Below are 21,936 nucleotides of genomic sequence, written 5' to 3' on the forward strand. Positions count from 1 at the left end.
CTTATAATTTCAGTGACATAGGCTAAGGAAATCGTGATAATATTTGAAAATTACAGTCAATAATATTATATTCGAAATGTTTCTGCATTTTGGATAATGAGTTTTTAAATAATACAACGGGATAATCACCTATAAGAAAAATATTAATATTTTCTGTCATGTCTTCTGAATCATCCTACATATATTGTAGTTTGTGGTACCAGCATAAATAGGAGTTTATTTAAAGGAAATATTTTATATAGACCGAAATGCACATAACGTTAGTAAGCAAATATGTATGTTTATGATCTTCGATTTACATGTGAACTTAAATTACAAGATTAAGTTAAAGCAAGCAAAGAGTTTATGCCAGTGCAAAGGGATGTTTTCGCAAAGCTTGTCTTGTTTACATTACACAAGAAATAAATCATAAAAATTACATTTATCCTTTTCTTTTCAGAAAGGTTTGGTTTGGTTTATTTAATTATGGCAAAGCACACTAGGGCTATCTGCCTATGAGGAGGGATGCCTTCGTGGAGGACTTTCTAAGGGAAACTGGCTCGTTTACACGTTACACATGGGGAAAACACCCATGCAGCCAGCCCGTTCGCGAGATTCGAACCTCGGACCGAACTACCAGTGTTCAGCGACTTTACCGCTCGGCCGCTGGTGGGCCTCTTTTCAGAATGGAGATCATCAAGGACTAAACTAAGCCTCATAATTTTATCCAACCTATTGCTTTAGCTGGTAAAAAAGGATTCTGATCAGCAATCAGTATGCTTAATTGCTGTGTGTATTAGACATTTTACTAAATCTATTTATTATGAATTACCACCCAGACAGTAAAGCGGTTTGTGACTCTGGTTACCGTACCGAAGAGCCTGGGTTCGAATCCCGGATAGGGCATGAATGTAATTTCTTCGTCCTCTTCATAGGTGGCAACGGTGGTCCACGTATTAGTTCCCTCCTTAATAACATGACCGGCTTTAGTAGTGATCAATGTCTATAAACGGCTACTACCTGCCATTGGAAAAAAAAAAATTACGAATTGGTCTTTTATTCAACATAATACACATTTTCCATAAATAGTTAAAATGCATTATTCAGTTACAAGTGAAAGTATTTGAATGAAGTATTTTCCATCATTGTTTCCTGTAAGAACAAATAAAAGTACAATTTTCTTATGCACCTGTGATTGTCATATTATTTGGATTACGGTAAAGACTGCAAAGATGCTTCTGTGGAGGACTTTCTAAGGGAAACTGGCTCATGTTCACATCACCCGTTAATAAAAGCAGAAAAAGATCTTTACTTAATTGAATGCAATGAAACGTTTAAGAAGAATGATGTACTCATAGAGAACTTTCTAAAATAAAATGATTTGTATTCATGTTACACATAAGGAAATCCACGGAGCTATCTAAACATTTAGATTGTTTGCCAAAATGGGCATCCGATTTGAACTAGTAGTATTCAAAAGACGACTTATTACTCTGCTGAGCGAAAAATCTAATTGAAGTTATATTGTAATTCGAACAATCATTGTATTACAATTATTATTATTATTTTTTCCCCAATGGCAGATTGTGAACAGTTACAGTGCAACACAGTCCATTAGTCTATACAAGGCCAGAAGTTGCAGTCACTTTATTATGGAGGCATCTAATATGTGGGCCACCATCGCTTCCTATGAAAGGACAAAGAGTTAAAGCCATGCCTTCTCCGGGATTCGAACCCAGGCCCTTCGGTATCGCAGTCAGGCTTCCCTAACCACTATACCATCTGGGCGGCACAATTACAATTATAACTGCATTAGTTGTAGTTTTAACTACAATGAATTACCAGCTTTTCTCAGTCAATAACAGATAGCTTAAACTTTAAAGATAAATGGAAGGTCTTATAATTTGTCGAATGGCAATATTCTAAGAAAGTGTAGTCTCCAGGATGGTCGAAGTTTAATTACAGTCTTACATTTTGCATACTCGCAGCACTTGCCCAAAGGCTGTTCCAAGATTATTTCTGTTCACCTCATCCATTAATTTTGGAGCAGAATCATGTCTAGAGACATTTTTTTCTGAGGACAGTATTTTATATAATAGAAAAAAAAATAATAATAATGCGTCTCCCTCAAGGTGCAGGAAACAATAAGTACTGATAAATTTAATTGAAATTACAATTATAATTTTAGTTAATACAAATACAATGTTACTTTAACGGTTAGAATTACATTATAGTAGTTCTAATGCCAAAAATATCAAATGAGTGTTATAGATTAGTATACTTTTACTTATCACAATATTAACCTTTTAATGCCGTTTTATTTTATTTAGCTTATCACAATATTGAGCTTTTTAATACCGTCGGTACTCAAAAAATGTTTTACTACTGTCATGAAATGTATATTCGATAATAGTTTCTCATTGATGTTTTTCTTATATATTTTTCTGCATAATTCATAAATGTTTGCAATGGAAATAATTCTGAGGCTTTTATAATACTTCTAAATTTTCATGAAATAAAGTTTACTTGAAGGAGACTCTCAGTGCAAGCACTCGAAAAGAAGTTATGCTACATTTACATATTATGAAACGGTTGAATGTACAGTATTTACTTGTAACAGCGGTGCTCAATATATCGCGTTTTCTGAAAGAATGCATATGTTGCCTAAAATCGAATTTAAATCACTATAATCAGAATAATTGGCTAAAGTATTAAATTGTAATTTTTACAGCATCAATCAAATTAGTGGATTTTATTGAAGATAAAAATGTGTTGATATTGACAAGCTATATTAGTTTTTGTACTATAATGAATGCTAGCTAGTAGCTATATGAATATAATGAATGCTACCTAGTAGCTACTCTAGTTAATAGCTAGAGTAAAACTCAGGATGTGGTAACATTAAATAAATAAATTAATTAAATTAAAAAAAAAAGAAGTAGAAAACGAAAGCGAAAAGGAACTGAATACATTCGGAAAGAGAAGGCTTACTATGGTGAAACATTAGAAACGTGTAGACAAAGTGTTAATACTATATGTGAGAAAATACTAAGGACAAATTGAAATACATCATAGCTACGTTTGGTGCTTTGTATATTATTTGTAGCAATATTAATATAAGTACCGAAAAATACTTAAAAAATAGGTATTTTCGAAACTTTAAAGGAACAAAATTGCAGTCTGAAAATTTATAGCAGCGGAACTTTTGAAGTAATTTCATGCCTTCTGAAGGTCGCCATGAACATAACAATTTATAACTGTCAGCTTTTACAACTAGGAATCAGATAAACTCTATTGTCTGGTAAACCGGACTGTCTAGTAATGTTTTTGGTACTGTCTAGTTTCCGGGAATGGCGATGTATGCAAGCTTTTTCCTCTTTCTGCCCTAAGAATAAACAGCTCATAGGGGAAATCTGAAAAATATATAACCTTTTCATGTATGTACTCATACCCTGATATTCACAATAGCGTTTCTTTATTTATATAGCTTTGAGCATGCAAATTCAGTAAAAATCAGAAAACAAGTACCATACTTATAACAAAGCAGGTTATCTCAGTAAATGAAGGGAATTAAGTACCGGCGATGGCAAGATTTTCCCATGGTTTGAAGACTAAGTAATTTATTCCTTTCAGAAAATTTTCTCGGAAAGCAAATCATCACTTACGGATAGAAGAATGTTCTGAGAACTACGGGACAAATTTATAATGGGAATAAAAGAATGAAAGAAATCGGAAACTCTTTTCTAGTAATCATTTTACTCATCGAAAGTTGGTTTCAGTATCACCTTTTTAAGGAAATGACACATGAAATGGATTTCAGAAACTGAATCTCGAAATCATCAATAACTATCCAATATTCTGCATTTGTAAATATTTATTTAATTTGCATTTCAACCAAATGTTGAAAACAAAACGGAAAAAAAATCTCCTTACAAAAGGGGGGGGGGAAAAGATTCCCATTTTTTTACAGTGATATTCCATTAAATTATATCAGAAAATCATATCACTGATGGATGCAATAAATACTAATTTCAGACATGTTGCCTGTTTATGTTGTTAACTCTCTTTTGCAACTGAACACTGGTAGTTTTGCCTGAGTTTGAATTCCGGCGAATGCGTTCGTTGCTTGATATTTTGGTGAATTTTAGGTTGAATATATCAAACCAGTTTCCCTGAAAAAGTCATCTACAAACGCATCCTTTTCCTCAAGCAGGTGCCCATCGTATGCTGCCTGACGAATGTGCAAGAATTTTTCTTCTTTTACACAGCTTTCATAATCATATATTACCCACCAGCGGCCGAGCGGTAAAGACGCTGAACACTGGTAGTTCGGTCCGAGGTTCGAATCCCGCGAACGGGCTGGCTGCATGGTCGTTTTCGTTGTTTTCCCCATGTGTAACGTGTATACGAGCCAGTTTCCCTTAGAAAGTCCTCCACGAAGGCATCCCTCCCTTTAGGCGGATAGCCTCGTGTGCTTTGCTATAATTAAATAATTCAATCCAATCCGTTTCGAAAATCGAAAAGTCCTTTTTCAAATGTAGCAATTAGAAATCTCCCTACGAATATTATCTGCAACCTGACAAGTATTTTAAATACTTGCTTTGCGATGTCGTACTTTTCCACCCCATGTACTGGGAAATTAAAGAAAATTTCTCAAAGGTATCATCATGTTTTCGTAAACTGATATATAGTGTTAAATTATTATATTAAATTTCAGTTTATTATAGCAGAAATCGTAAATAGCTACATTATGTATAGCTCTTGCTTCCCTGAGCTTTCAGAAGTTAATCTGCGTCCATCCGCATAATCGAGGAGCAGGTCGATTTGTTTCTCAGTGCAATCGCTGTGGGATCTTAATTCTACTGACCGATGTTCTATAAATTTAAAATATTTTGCCCTGCCTAAATTCTGTAGCTCTCTACATTCTAAAACTTTTGCCGTTGTCAAGTGCCAAATTCTTAGAATTTCGCCATCCCTAAATTTTCTTGTTCGATGCCTCTTTAAATTCTAAGAATTTTTCAGCCATTAATCTGCCTCCTGGCCAGACGTGTTTTTCAATGCCACATTATGTCACTGAAATAAGTTGAAAAATCGGAATTTTAAAAGCAAACTTCCTACTTTTCATCAAATAAATTTTATCGATTAGCAGTGCTATGGAAGCATTAAAACATTTATGTAATAAATATACAAATACTTCAGAAACATTTTTTTCTCTCTACTGAAGAAAGGCCTGTCTCTGACTACCTGCGAATTTGATTAAGTTTTATCCAAAATCTACGTCAAAGCGTTTCTTTTTGGCCTAATATTAAATTTTACATTGGCATGTTCCTGTCCCTGCTTGATGTTGACAAGATTTATTCAAAACTTACTTTTCTTATTTTTTATTTTAAAACAAACAATTTAAATGGAAATCCTTAGCTTGCTTTTATTTATTTAAATAATAACATTTGTTAATGTGAATTGAGATCAAGAAGTAATTTGCGTATTTGAACCCAAAAAAATGTTTTACCAATTTTAAAGCTTTTGTTTTGGTTTGCTTTATTTTTCCTTCAAAGCACGCGAGAGCTATCTGCCTAAAGGGAGGAATGCCTCCGTGGAGGACATTCTAAGAAAAACTTACTCGCGCCCACATTATGCACAGAGGAAACCACAAAAATTCCACTTTGAAAGGTAAAAGTGTCTAATTTTTTAGAGCGAGATTTTCCTAACAATGAATTTGAGCAATTTAAGAGAAGTGCTATATTTAATTAAGAATTAAAACAATGTTCTTTTGTGATTTACGTAAGGTAACTCTTTCTGTCAGAAATAATCATATGAAAATGCACCGAATTTCAGTACCATGTAATTTAGTTCGGAAACTGAGAGGTATCTGACTTCTTGTCTATATGTAGAAAATTTTTAATAAGGTTATTATAACTGAAATTTGTTTCAAAATATTCAATATTTCATAACTTCTATCAACCAATAAATGCGATAAAGGTAAACTCCCCTTTTATAAATATGAAACAAGATAAATGAAATAAATTTGTGGTAAAATGAATTACAAACATTATGTCGATATGACTGACACTGAGCATGTGTTTGTTATTTTAATAGTAATTTAATTATCAATTACATGTAGCTTTCAATAGGAATTAGGTATTTTAAGCCTCTTATAAATTTTTTCTTAGCGTTAAAGCTCGATAACATGAATCAAAAGCAGAAAATTAGTTAAACTACACTGTCTCAATAGTCGTAAGATTATATTACTGAATTATGCATATAAAAACAAATTAACATTCTATAAACGTACATTAAAATACCGAAACGCAATAAAATCAATAACATTTATACTTAAAAAGCAACAAAGCCGGGCTCATGTGAATCACTAGAAGAGGCGCCAAATTGGCTATACAAATTCGAAAATTACTTTAATTATTAGAGGAAATAGGCTTCGTCAAACTTAAATTAATAAAACAAACCAAAAAAAATTGCAAGAAAACCTGGAAATTAATGCAATATGCATTTCAGTGTTATTTCTTATTTATCAAAAACGAATTTTTTAACGTTTTCATTTGAAAATTATAAATAATTGGCTACATTATTTCTCTGAATTTATAAAACTACGATTAAAAAATACTTTAAGAATTATGGTATAATTATACTATAAGAGTTATGACATTTTGATTTAATACAATTACTTTTGCTTAATACAAGTGTAGCTATTTTTATATTTATATGGACACGCATTGACCTTTCTGCCTCAGGTGAAAAATTATCTTGGCACGGCTCTGATAAGCAATTAAGATTAGAAATATGCACAAAATTAGTAACAAGGCAATACAAAACTTCCTTTTCTGTTTTGGATTTCCAGAAAAAAATATCTTTTTTCGTCTAACCAAAGCATGGACACAAAACGTGTTCCTTCCTCCGTAAGGGCAAAAGCAGCCCATCTGCTTACTCGCCTCTAGGCGGTAATCAAAGGACAGTAGGAAACCACCACTTAAGTGAAACGACTTGTTGATCGCCCTACAAGAAGGGGGGAAGAAAATCTAAAGGCCGTTTTCAGGACAATTTTGGTTCACACTAAATGAAAAAAAAATTGTAAACATGGTTAATTTTTACTGCAGTTTTCGAGACATAAATAGACGTTTCGAGACGTTTTCGAGCCGCCCGGTGGGTTAAAGGGTCCGAAGGTGAAGGATCTTTAGGGATTGGATTATATGGTCCTTCGTTTAAGAGTTCAGTGACACCATCGATGTAAGTGTTCTTATCCATGATGACTATCTGGCCTCCTTTGTCGGCCTTTGAAATGATAATATCCGGGTTAGAATGAATTTCATGCATTGTAGCTCTTTCTCTCGCAGTTAGATTTGGTTTCAAAGGTTTATTATTGAATTTTACATTATGAGTGATAAAATGCCTAATCATTTCTTTCTGTGAATCTGAAATTTTATTGAACTTGAAAGCTTTTTCGATAGGAGCCAAAATATTTGGAATCAAAGGTTTAGAGGTTTGTGAGAAGTTAAAATTGTATTTTAGAATTCTCTCTTGTCCTTCTGATAAACTAACATTAGAAATATTAAGTATTGGCATAATGTTTACAATGGGAAGATTTTTTGAACTACTTGAACTGGAAGACTGTAAAAGAAGTTTTTCAAATTTAACTACAAAGGTATTTTTATGACGGTTAACTGCATTCTCCATTCTAGACCAAGCCTTTTGTGCAATGGCAGTGAATTTTGGATATGAATTACCGAGTTCCAGATGAAGCCTCTGAGCTCATGTTCAATTTTGGATAACTGTTGACGTGTATCCCTTATGATGGACCGAATTTCTATTTAGCTAAATATTTAGTTTCTAGATTTTCTACTCTATTAGACAATAACATTTACCCCATGAAAAATTTAAGAGTTTTTAAAAAAGGTTAAAAATATTTCTCCTAGAAATTTACTCATGGTTTCATGTAAAATTATTATTCACCAATGTTCCAGTGGAAGGTGCATTAAGATGTCTATAAAACTTCACAAGTTTCATTTCTCTTGCATTGAAATTGATAAGTTAATTTTTCTCACTCAACTCTGTTTGAAACAAACGAATTTTGTTTTCCAAAATAAATATTACAAGCAAACTGAAGGATTAGCCATGGGAAGTCCTCTCAGTCCCATCCTGGCCGATATCTACATGCATTATTATGAATCAAAATTGTTTGATACTATAAATTCCCTGGTATGGTTTCGCTACGGAGACATTACTTTTACCCTGTTTGAAGGTAATAAAGATGATTTAAATAAAGTTCTTTCAACAATGAATTCCACTGATCCTGCTATTCAGTTTGCTTTTGAACTTGAGACTTGTAATTCTCTTCCGTTTCTCGACATTCTGGTCACACGTAACACATCCAACTTCAGTACTACGGTTTACCGTAAACCTTCATCGGTTTGCCTTACACCACACTTCAAATCATGTCATCTGACTAAACAAAAGTTAGCTTCATTTTATTCCTATGTTTTCCGTGCTCTTCAAGTTTGCTCCTCCAAACTATCCCTTGATGAAGAACTAAATTATTTAAAAGCAATAGCTATTGACAGGGACTTTTCACCCAACATTATTAATCAAGCAGTTAAAAAATTCTCATCTCAACACACCAAAAGGCACACTCTTGTTTTAGGAGATTATAAAAATTCTTTTTTCATTCCCTTCTTTCCATCAGTTAGCTATAATGTTGCACATATTTTGCAGAAATTTATGTTTCGGGTCGTTTATTCTCCCATCAATAAAATTCCGAGTTCCATACTCGAGGACCACATTCCAGATATGAATTTCCTGCGGTATTTATAGGATTCCTTGTTAGTGTGGTTTAATTTAGATTGGCCAAATTAAGAGAGTCTTAAAATTTCATGTCAAGGAACATGAGGCATATGTTAAAAGGAAACAGTGAAGTCTTTTGCTGCCAAAATTATTCGAAAAACATCTTCCATTGGTGAAATGGATTTTCTGGAGGCTTTCACATTCAAAGAAATCTTTCTGTTCTAGTTAACGACCCTAATTCCAATCCATCTTTGCCTTCAGTCTTTAAAGAAATTATGTTTTAGTTTTGGTTTCATCAACAGATGGCGCCAGTGGCTTATCTCCTGCCCAGGCCTTCTCATTTTATCTATTTATTATATCTTATTTTATTCATTTGTGCTTTTGCAGCTGAGGATGATGGTTAGGTGAAACCATCGAAACTAGTTTAGTGAAAATTTGAAAATATGATGTTGATTTTTGTTGTTTGACTTCTAAATTAATATTTGTTTGTCGTGTTATTGTATCATAATTATTTCATTTTATTTCTTAATATTTCAACATAATATGATAAAATATAATTTATTTGTTGTAATCTTCAAAATACATCGTGAATAGGTGTCTCATGCTTTGTAAATGTTTAGTTCTTTTCTTGTATGTATGTTTTGAGAAATGTATGTATGTATGTTTCGATCCATTTCAATATGCGAAATCTGTTATTTAATTCCTTCTTGTATTCCTGTATTCCAAATTTGATGAATATTAAAATTAGCTTTGATTTTAAAATATAATTGTTAAATAATAAATTTAAAATTTTCCATAATGAAATACACCATTGCATTTCCATCTCACTAACATATGAACTTAAAAATAATTTACTTATACAGTATGAAGTCCATAATCCGGACATCCATTATCCGAAATGATCTATAATCTGGACCTCAACGCCACAAAACTTTTTTTTGTATGCCTTACACATGCGTGTTTGCGCATTCACATTGGGAGGATGTGTCTCCAGATACGTTAAAAAATGTTATGGCCAGCTACCATATTTCGTGGTGAGTACGATGGAGATGATAGCCGCGAATTTGAAGGTTTTTGGACATCGTAAACTAAACGTGAAATTTTCCAGTTATTGGATTTTTTAAAGAAATGTGGAAAAGCACTAATAAATGAAGATGATATAACAGAAGTTTTTCATTGCGATGACAATGCCCCAATCATCAATCAATTAACAGACGGCGAAATCTGTAGTATGGTTTTAGATGCAGAAAATACTGCTTTCGATAGTGAAGAAAGTGAGAGAGAGCTTATTGAAAACGAAAAAATTTCGATTGACAAGTTAGTCGGTATTCTCGACACAGCAATTACAGGACTTGAACAGTGGAACTTTGTAACAGAACAAGAAATTATGTTTGTTTATAGAATTAAAGAGAAAGTATTAGCACAAAAAATGAAGCAACTTAAACAACTTACATTGAAAGAAATGATTAATAAAGTAAACAAATAAATATTAAGCTTTTTTTTGTAAATTTTGATACCCTTTAGATCATAATTGCTCTTTATTTCATAAATTACGGTTTCATATTTTTAATTGTATAATTTTTGCATGCCATCTTACCAGATTTAATTTGATGATCTATAATCCGGAAAAACCCCTAATCCGTAATTGCCGAAGTCCCAACAAGTCCGGATTACGAACTTTGTACTGCATTTGAATGGGATATCATTTGTATTTGGCAATAATAAAATTAATATTTTATTTCTTAACAAATTTATTATCAATATTCACCAATTTCTGTCGTTTTTTGTGCCAAAAACGGTAAAATAACGGATGTCGTAAAAAGTATGACACGTACGCGCTTAAATGTAAAATTACCAAGTGCGCGTGCTGGAAGGTTAAGCTATGCATGTGTGAATTTATGGAATTACTAAATTTGCATTAAGAAATCTGTGCGTGATATACAAAATGATTAAAAAATTGTGAAGTCATTTAATATGCTGTCTTTTGTTGAGCTTTCAGAATCACTATAAATTTCGCAAATAATTTTTCTGCCCTTGAATATATACCAGTTATATATGTTCACTTTCTATTAAGTAAAATTAACCATTTCTAATAAATAAAATCATTCAAATATACATCTTTCATAACATTTAATAAAGATATTTGTTAAGAAAGTTGTAAAGATTTTTCAGTGAAGTTTATATGGTAAAATCTTTATATCTAGTAACAAATAAGGGAAAAAAAAAAACTCTGAATGCAGTTGTTATTGCTAGCTAACAATTTTTAATAATATGTAATTTTACTACTATTAGTTCTGAGAAAAATCTTAAGACTAGAAGAGTGTTTAAAAATCTGAAAGTAATAATACATAGTAAAGACAACATTGACCAAGATGTTTTACAAATGTGCATGTACGTAATTTGAGTAATAATTAGCGAATCTTATTTTGACTTTTTTTTGGAGGGGGCTGTATGTAACAGGCTAAAAAATATAATCACCAACATTGCAAAAATGGGAAATTTTAATTAAAATACTGAATTTCCACCTTTGTGCTTTTGCTGTCTTTTCAAACTTAAATCATTCACTTGGAGTAAGCAATTTTCTGGTATCACTTTAATAGTGTGTTTCAAACCAGTTTTCATCGGCTCATGGTGGCCTGCTTTCAGATGTTCCAGTGAAGTGTGTTAAGCTGTTAATAGCCAGACAACTGAGGGAAACAACAACAACAACAACAACAAAAAAAAAATAGTTGACTGAAACACATCAAGCTATGATTTTGCAAATAATTCTGAAGTTAATTAAGCGAACAATAAATGAGTAGCCAATATTGAATTGAAAGTATAGTTTTGTGGTAATCTACATTTAGCCACTTAAGAAATTATCAGATTTTAAAGGACTATCAAAATTCATAGGAAGTTAAATGCCTATATATTTTCTATACAGCATGATGTTTAAAATATAAAGAAAACTGTTAACTTCTGTAATGCTTTTCAAGCTCCATATAAGTTATTGTCTTATTTAGGAGGCAGGATTTCAGATTTTTATAATGGATTTTTTTCAGCTTGTGAATGAGTGATTGAAATTTTTAAGAATAACATTTTTTCACTGTGGACAATAGAAAAGCCAAATATATAAGGGTTTAGCCTGCTGATTATTTGCTCAATTTATTCTTGGAAAAGTAGTTAACAAGTTTTACTCATTTTACTTAGTTTCCCTAAATTATGCAAATATTTTCAGTGCAGAGATTCTGATGTTCTCTGAAGTTTTTCAGTTGATGCTCTGTTTCTAAAGATTATTTGCAGTATTTTGAAAAAGTTAACTAGAATCTTTGCCTCTTGATGATCCTGAATTTTCCTGCAGCTGTTTTAATTTGAATTAAAAAAAATATTTTGTATGTTTTTCATTTAAGAAAGAAATGCAATTCATATTTTATATTTCACTACCTTATTCTATTTTTTATTATGTGTTAATGTAATATCTGTTAATTAAGCCTACACCGTTTGAATACTGTCAATTATACATGTAGGTCTTTATATTTTAGATTGTATTATTAAACCATAAAATATTTATGTGCTCTGGTGGTCAGTGTTTACTCTTCTACAATTTGTACTAATCTTATTTGCGATTCAAAAATTTGTTGTACATGTGTGAAAACGAACATTATATTTTTCAGACACTTCTAAAAGCCTTTCTTCCAAATCTTACTGTAACTTCTGCTATTGTACGACGAGCTGCTGCAAGTTCATTGACATGCATATGTGAATATTCTAGAAGGCCATCATCATTTTATTCTTGGTTGTTATCTGCCTTGTTTGGTAAGACATAAATGAATCTAATTTAAATATTTAGTTAGTCTTCAGTGCTAACATAACCCGAATACAAATGGTAACAGACATTAACAGACAGTGTGCATGTTTATTATGTGCCTGTTTAAAAATAAAACTTATTTCAATGCATTTGTATTTTTATATACAGAAAAGAATATTGGTTTTATTTTATTCTACAAGAATTGTTATTTATTTCAGTTTGTTTGGAAAACTATATCTAATGGAAATAACAGTAATCAAGCAATCTTGGAAACAGAATAAAATTTTTTGTGTTCTAAGAATGTGGTGTTTTTGAGAAATTTTTATCTTTATTTCATTTTTTAATGATTGTCATTTAATGCTGTTGTATAATTTTAATGTAACAATTCATTATTTTTATGAACAAGTTGCTCATAAGACATTTCTAATGTAATATATTTTGTATTGAGCTTCAGAATGGTAGTTTTTCTGTAGGGTCCATACAAAATGTAAAGGTTTTATATTTTTACTTAGGTGTCACATGGCTAAAATTCTCATATAATTTATCTTATTTCATTCATTTCCTAAACTGGAGTCAGTGATCTGCTGCCAAATCATATGCATTGCTATGCAATCGGATTAAAGCACTTTATGTATTTTACGTATTGATATGCACAGCAAGTGTTGCATGTAATATAAATCTTATTATTTTATTACAAATGGCTAAGCCGAAACATTTGGATACTACAGTAATGGACTTTTTTAGTGCATATTACATAACTCTGTGCATGAAAGTTATTGATTTTGAATTTTTTTGTGCATGTTTTTATATTAAATTGCAGGCGTATATTTAGGACTTACAAAATTTCTGTCTGAATGTATTTGTTTAATGTACCCCATTTGCTGGAGTGTTTTTCTCTTTTAAAATACCTTTCTGAAAAACACATGTATTTTATATATTCAAGCTAACATTTAAAAACATATATTGAGATTATTTATCATTTATTTTCACTAAACAATTACACCTTCACTTAGTTTTAGGTGTAGGCATTGTATTTAGATTATTGTCTTATCTATTTATCAGAACCAATTTAAAATATTAATTTCATAGATAAAATGCTGTATGCCAGATCTTTTGTATGCCTTTCAAAATAAAAAGTGCTGGACCTTTACATATGCAAGTTAACCCTCTGACTGCTCAATTTGTGGACCGAAATCACTTCAAAAAATGTGTAATTTTTTTTTTCATATTTTAAATCTATATATATTGGAAAGTTGAAAAATGCACTTTTTCTTTCTAGAAAACACTTTTATGTAGATTTTTATCATGAGAAACTAAGTTGCCAGAAAAATCAATTTCAGATGCTATCAGCAGAAAAGAATTTTTTTTAATAAATTTCAATCGAATTACAGTTAATTTCTATTTATTACATAATATAAAAAAGTAAAATGTATACATTTTAAGAATTTATGAAGCACTGAGGAAAAAATACCTTAGAAATGCAGTTTAGTACGATAGAGTTCAAAACAGGGTTCAAGGCAAAGTCCAACTTCACAGTCTTCGCGTTAGATTCAATAAATCTAATTAATAATCAATTTAATTATAAATCTAATCAATAAATCGAATTGATATTCAACAATTTTGTTAAATGATCAAGATAATCGCTGATCGTTTTCTAGCAGCCATTTCTGTAAGAAAAATGCGGCAAAAAGTGAAGTTTGAGCTGTAATACCACGTACCTTCAAATCCCGCAATTTAGTGGACAACTAACAATATATGTTGGCCAAAACGTAAACTATACGTCAAATACTGTATATAATTTATTTCAATGTTTAAACGGGAAAAAAACAGGATGCGCTCCTCAATAAAGGAAGAAAAACACATGCCCGTGGAAATCGCGGGATGAGCAGATTTTACTACATTTGAGTTGCCCGTGGAAATCGCGGGATGAGCAGCCAGAGGGTTAAAACAATATGCAAATATGTCTTGTAATTTAAATTAACTATAGCCCCTTAATGCTTAGTTTAGTTTGGTATTTTAACTTTTTATTCTAAAAGTAGTGTTACCCTTTTCTGCAGTGCATCATTCCAAGAGTAATCAATGCCATGATTTTCTTAAGTAATGCTGATGATGTAAAAGGAACTAAAACTCAAAACAGCCAATAATAAATTAACAGAAGTATTAATTATTTAGTCAAATGTACCGAGAACCAAAACTAACTTTTTGAAGTAAGATTTCATCTTAAACATAACTTGATTACATTCTGCACTTCGGCATAGACTGCTGGTGCCACTAGTGCCCTTGGCCACTGATGCAGAACAAACACACCAGTTCGCTCAAGTGGATATCCACTATTGTTGGACATGTTTACCGAGAAGTACCATGGAATCCTCCAGCTTGGTAGCACAAGAAACTGCAGATCAAAGATAACAATGAAACCATAATTTCTGCAGTATTACTTATACTATTTAAGATGTTAAAACATAATTTATCAATATGAAAATTAGTTATAAATTTTTGTATGTGTTACAGTTAATTAGAATAAGTAATGGTTATCTAAAAGATTTTATATCTCATAGTCTGTGCAAACAAAAACCTTCTCTGAAGAATTATGATTATGTTGACTCTAAAAACAGAAAAGCTTTTGAACTGAGATGCTGAAAAATTTAATAGGACTCTAAAATGTTGCATTTATTTTGTAAAAAAATCTTAAATTCAAAAATTATACTTTATAAGTAATTATTTTTATTGTTTAAAATTTTATCATTTGCATTTCTCTTCATTTGCTACTGTTACAATTAATTAATTTTGTTAATCAAAATTTTATCGTATATATTTTTCTTCATTTGTTGCTGCTTTAACATTTTATCTTTAAAAAGGTTTCTTTGTCTCTATGCCTTTTTCTCTCTGAAGGAGGTGAATATGTAAAATAAAAATATATGTAGGTATAAATTATAATTGAAATTAGCACTAGCCCCTTAGTGCTTAGTTTTAATTTAGTATTTCCACTCTCTGTTCTAAAAACAGTGATACCTTTTCCTGAACTATGTAATTTCAATGCTAATCCATGCCATATAGACTCTCACATAATGCTGGTGATGTAAGTGGAAGTAAAACTCTAATGGCCAATAATAATTTTACAGCAATATTAAATATCCAATCAAAATACATTGCGAATCGATATTACTCATTCTGAATAAAGATTTCATCCTGAACTCAACTTACTTGCTTTTTGCTCTTCAGAATAAATAGACTACTGCTCGCTGTGTTTCTTCCTACCACAAAGCTATCAGAAATGTAAATATTCTTTATAAAGTATGAGTAATGTGCCAGTTTGCTTTCTGGCTGCAAAATGCTTACTAAAATAAAAATGAATAGTTAATCTGCCTCCACTGCTAAGTTTGCTTTTCATTATGGATTAACATCTATGAAATGCAGTTTTTCTACATTTAAGTTATCAACGCTTCTACATGATTTTACCTAAGCTTGCTTCATTACATATAAATAAGGTAGTCTTATATTTCAGCCAGCATGCTAATTCATAGAGTTTGTTTTTTTATAGAAGAAACAAAGTTGCAATTTTTCAGTGTTGTTATTCCAGAAATTCACTGTATTGATTTAGAGCATTTATTCTGTATATAGCCTTTATTTTTAGTTTTGTAACTTAAAAAATTGTACATTTATTTTAATAAAACCTCTACATTAAAAATGTTTTTTATTAATGACTTTTGCTTTTTTAGAATTAATTCTGCCAGTGCAGGATGAACGACCAGTTTATGTTACTCTTGGTGTTCTGTTGTGTTTTCGGCACCTTGTTCCCCATCTTAATGATGCCATGTCATCTCCAAATTATAAAGGAAATGTCAGTATTATGCAAAATGAAGAAGATATGGGTGTTACCAAGGAACAAATTTTAAAAGTAAGACAACATTATATTGTTAGGCTAAAATTTTAAATAAATGGTTTTTAGATGCACTACGAATGAAGTTACATTAACCCCTTCACAATCGGATGTTGCTGACCTGTAAACCCTCTTGACATGGGTGTGTCATATGCATCAGTGCCAAATGTTATTAGCAGGCAGGTGATGTACTTGGTGCATCACTGCTTGCATTTATCTTACAGATGGGTGTATCATATATGCACTTTCAAACATACTTGTTCTTTTAGAATTTTTCTAAATCACTAGCTTGTGCTTCGTGTCCACTACAGTTTGCTTATTTGAACATGTACGCTGTTGACCTTGTTTTCATGAAGTACTTTCTGATTCTGGCAGTTCCTTTAGATGTACAAGCAGGAGATATAAACCAAACAAAATCCAGATCATCTGCAGTTGAGGCTTCTCATGAGCTAAGCATTGGGCAGTTTCTAATGCTTCAATTTTTTTTTTTTTTTTCCTGTGGGAAGATTAGGAGTTAAGCTGTGCTTTTAGGAACTCCCATTAGTACTCAGTTAACATCTTTAGATAGCAGATTTTTTTTTTTTTTTTTTTTTTTTTTTTGGTCGGTTAAGAGAATGAAACTAATAGTGTGATGTCCAAGAGAAAGAAGTTTTTAATGGAAGAACAGTAAATTCGAATTGTAAATGAGCCCGTGAGAGATTATTTTCATACCGAAGACTAGATTTAAGTGGGAATAGTAATTTGAATACCGAAATTTTGGCAGAGACTTCATAATTTTTTCAATGATGATCTAATGAACATAATAGTTGAAAGTAATAATTTCTGTGAACTTAAAATGAGCGAAATTCATCTTCATCCAAAATCAACAAACTTCTGTAGTTGTGCCTAAAATAAGGGGATTCCTAAAATTAATTATTCTGCTTTGAATAATTAAAAAGCCCTACCTGAAAATGTATTTCACAACTAATGAAATGCTAGCGATTAGACTATTGCACATTGTCCTTTCAGATTCATTTATGCTGTATTATTTAATCGTATATTATTTCGTACATATGCTTACTCAACACTTACTCAGCAATTATAGATTTAAGCAAGTTTTGTACATTTCATCAAGATGCGTTAAATATTTTATTTTGTATTTAGATTTTAATTAAAATTTTTTCAGAATCTTTTGATATTCTGTATTTATAATTTTATTACTGTTAGATACCAATCAGGGAAAAAAAAATCAAAACATTTGATTAAAAACAGTATTTGTAAAGATTTTTTTTAAAGTTAGGTTTAATGACAGGAAATATCTCATCCTGCAGAATCGTGCTACTGAAACAACACACCATCTTCAATGTTAGTTGCACTAAGCAGAACAGCATTGCACAAAAGGATTAAGTACTGATGCACATATGATACATCTGTCGTGAAGGATCTAAAATGCAGTCAAACTGCTGCCATTCTTATATGCAAAAGTCAAATCTTTCACCACGTGAAACATATTTGAACCTTATATATTAAATATTGGCAAGCATTCCTTATTTTACATTTATAGTATAAAATAGTAATTAATACTCACTGGTGAGAAATAATAATGAATGCATTCCACTCAATAAATGTCATCATTTTAACATCATTTCTTTGCTTCTAAACTTTCAAGTAAAATATTCTATTTTAGCATGTCAAATATGAATGAGTCAGTGTGCTGCCAGTGACTCTGCTCTAATATCACATTTGATATGGTGGACCATTGGAGAGAAACTGAACTGTATCATATATGATACGCTTGAAGCAAAAAGTTTAACAGCCAGAAAATGAAATGTATGAATGTAATATTATTTTCTACTCTCACCTTCCCATATGTCATATTTAGCAACTGAAGCATGATTTCTGTAGTTTTCTCAATATATTTAATTTGGCACATCCATATTTCATGCACAAGAAAATGTACTTAATAATTTACCAGCATAAGTAATCTTGTCCTTTAATTTTTACATTTTTTATAAATGTTTACATTACTAATCTTTGACCTTTCTATGTCTTGATTTTGAAGGTTCCATTCAGAAAAAAAGTGGCCTGTCACATTCTTTCCATTTGAGGCTTTCAAAGAATTGACACCAGTACTTTTGTATTACCACTTACTCTTTGTAAGTGGATTTTACAGATATATTTGTGGATCCCAAACCTCTCATAATCATGATGTCCGATTTGCTGTTAATTTGATTAATTTGTTTTGCTCTTTATTGGAAGTATTAGTATTTGAATTTTTCTCTAAAGAGGGACAAGTGGCATAAAAAGCTCTTAAAGTCTAAATTTGATTCTAAATCTTGGACAAATGTGTAGTGATTCTGAACCCTTTAAAAGAATATTCAAGTTCTAAGTTTGATGTCCCTTTTTGTGTGAGTTTGATTACCTTAATTAAATTTGATTCTAAATCTTGGAAAAAAAAAGTTTGGTGCATCTGTTACTAAAAAAAACTTAAGTCATTGAAAATGTAGATCTCAGTATAAGTTCTTTTCATTTAGCAAACCACTTCTAAAATAGCTTTTCTGATGAAAGAGAAAGGGAGTCTAGTCATCATTCATGTTCAGGTTTGCAAGTGTTCCTAAAAAGTTGAAAAATTATGGTAGCCAAAGTTCAAAGCAGGTAGGTTTGATGATCTGATTCTTTAACCTTGGATTAAAATAAAGAGCCCATTCTTTACTTAGTAAAAGTAAAAAACATGCTACTTATTGCAAATTTTATAAAAAGTAATAACTGTAAAAAATTAATTATTACTGACACTCTAAAATACAAGCATAATTAAAATTTAATGACACTCCAAAATACAAGCATAATGTAGAATCGAAAGGAAGCATATAAAAATATAAAATCATTGTTAAAATTCAATTCTAAATATCACTTGCTTAATTCAGTTGTTGAATATGTTGTGGAACTTAATACCTTAGATCTGATAGATGCTAGTTGAAAGAACTACGATAATGTGGCATTTGAATCGCACATAACATCTTAAATGTTAATGGAAAGATTTATATTTAACAGCCATGTGCAAGAACAAGTAAAGGTTTATCTCACTTTAAAAAAATGGTGAATTCAGTGATATGCAGACAGTGTTTTAACAGACAGGATTGTGCTGGGCATCACCAACTAGAGGCTACAAGAGAGAGGAGCTGCTGCATTAGCAATAGGTGTAAGATTATACTTATAGGTATAGATTATAGGTGAAGCAACTTATGTTATCTTCATCAAAAATTCATCAAGAACATATAATAAAGACATCAGTTCTAGTGCTGGTTCTCAGAATTAATCTAAATCAAAAAGCATTTATGACAGCCAAAAATGTTGTTGCAAACAAAACATGGAGATTGCCTGCTTATGGAAAACAGTATTACAAGTACACTGGTGAAATAAATTAAGAGAATTTGCATATTTTATTGAATTGCATGAAAAGAACTGAACTGAAGGGAAAACCACTGCTTCTAGATAAAAATGCAAATCTTGTACGACAAATACATAAGCGTACACGTGTGTGTAGGCGGAGCCAGCAGAAAAACAGGCTTTATAAGCGCAGGGAGGGTAAGACGAATTGCGTTCAGTAGCACACCTCAACGAATTTCTTGGTGTTATCTTGTAGCAATCAGTTAAATTCACATCGGAAGAATAAAAATAAGTAACCACCAACGTTTAGATGATGGAATCAGGTGGTGAATTGTGGGGAGGCTATAGGCAGGCCAATCGAAAGTCCAGATATGCAGAGAGATTAATTTAACGCCCAGTGTCCTCTGTAACATATGGAAACAGTTCCAGGATACTGGATCTATAGAGAGAAAGCCTGGGCAATGTTGTCCAAGAGCCACGATGACCAGAGAAGATCTCTATTTGTCGATTTTAGCAAGGCGTTACAGAGGGGCTACAGTTTATCAGCTCTCTTGGGACCTGTATGCAGCCACAGGAACCCATGTAACAAGGGTGACTGTTTCCAAAAGACTGAATGAGAGAGGGTTGTTTGCCAGAAGACCAGCTGTTTGCGTCTCACTCACGTCTACGGACAGGAGAGCCCGATTAGCATCATGGAGGCAGCGTAGTGATTGGGGTATGCAGCAGTGGGCGACCGTTATGGTCACTGACGATTCCCATTTTAGCCTAAATACCAATTCTCACCGTACTTTCATATTGAGAGAGCCAGGGACCCCGCTACCTACCCTCCAATGTCCGTGACAGTGTAATGGCCTGGGTAGGCATCATGTTGGATGGCCACATACCTCTCCACATCTTTGACAGAGGCTCTGTGACTACTGGGGGGTATAGGGATGAGGTCTTGGAGCGCTTTGTTCGCTTTTTCTAGGGTGCAGTGGGCCCCGAGTTCATCCTACAGGACGATAACACGAGGCCACGTAGAGCTCTTCTGGTCGACGAATTTCTCGAGAGTGAGGATATTTGCTGGATGGATTGGCCAGCCAGGTCTCCAGACCTCAACCCTATAGAAAACGTCTGCGGTGCTCTGGGGGACGGCAATTGCAACTCGCAACCCCCTCCAAGAACCATCCAAGAATGAAAACAGCGTTGCTGAATGAGTGGGATTAATTGCCACAGGCACTGATAAACTGCCTTATTTCCAGTATGATATCACGCTGCGAGGCCTGTATGGTTGTAAGAGGGGACCATACCCCGTATTAACCTATTTCTTTTGTGTCTTCCTCAACCGCTGTTTCAGACCTTCAGACTCCCATGAGTGTTACACACGAACATGTGTATCTATTATAAGTGTTGTATGTTTATTTTGTTTGTATTATATCAACCTATACTCACACCAAATTTTACTAACGTCTGTCCAGTAGTTCTGGAAATCATAGATCAACTATGAAAATTCTCTTAATTTATTTCACCAGTGTATGTTAAGTTGAACCATTTTCTTCATGTTGTAAATATGGTGTGCAAGAGATATGTAATGACAATCAAGAACAGAATGATTTATCTCCTAATGGTAGCCAGAATTTTTTTTTTTTTTTTTTTTTTTTTTTTTTTTTTTTTTTTTTTTTTTGTGTGTGTGTGTGTGTGTGTGTGTGCTATTTTTTAAGTTCAAAAATGAGTTCCTGTAACTGAGTGGAAAAAAAATTATTTATGTTACAATTAAAATAATTAATTTTTATTTAGACACTGGAGCATACATCAGTGGCTTACCATTATAGGTTATTTCAACAGAAGATAAAAAAACCTGAAATTTGAGAAAACAAAAATGATTTTATGGGGCTAAAAAATTAAAGGTATTGAAAATGCTTGAATTGCTGTGTTCAGAACAAACAGAACACTGTGTTTTTTTGTTTTTGTAGATAATAACAAATCAACTTTTATCAGGATTTGAAGGTTATGCAAAAGTTAATCTTTTTAAATTTATTAATTAATAAAAAGCATAGCCAATGTTTTACAATAAAAATTTCTGAAAAATAATTTTGAAAGTGCCAGAAGGTTTGATGAGATGCACAGTCTTGAAATTTAAAAAAAAAATGTTCGC

The 21,936-nt window shown here is 32.0% G+C and overlaps 1 protein-coding gene across 3 annotated transcripts in view; it reads left to right on the forward strand.

The window, feature by feature from the left end:
• Positions 1 to 21,936, forward strand: part of htt (huntingtin) — a 595,026-nt gene that overhangs the window by 84,870 nt on the left and 488,220 nt on the right. For all 3 annotated transcript variants that reach the window (XM_085807902.1, XM_085807903.1, XM_085807904.1), the window contains exons 6-7: positions 12,423 to 12,564; positions 16,276 to 16,454. In XM_085807902.1, coding sequence (XP_085664028.1) covers positions 12,423 to 12,564; positions 16,276 to 16,454 — 321 coding nt within the window. The remainder of the gene's footprint in view (positions 1 to 12,422; positions 12,565 to 16,275; positions 16,455 to 21,936) is intronic.

Source organism: Stegodyphus dumicola, chromosome X1 (assembly GCF_044657685.1).
Source record: "Stegodyphus dumicola isolate Sdum_Otavi_A_Nest chromosome X1, ASM4465768v1".
NCBI lineage: Eukaryota > Metazoa > Arthropoda > Arachnida > Araneae > Eresidae > Stegodyphus > Stegodyphus dumicola.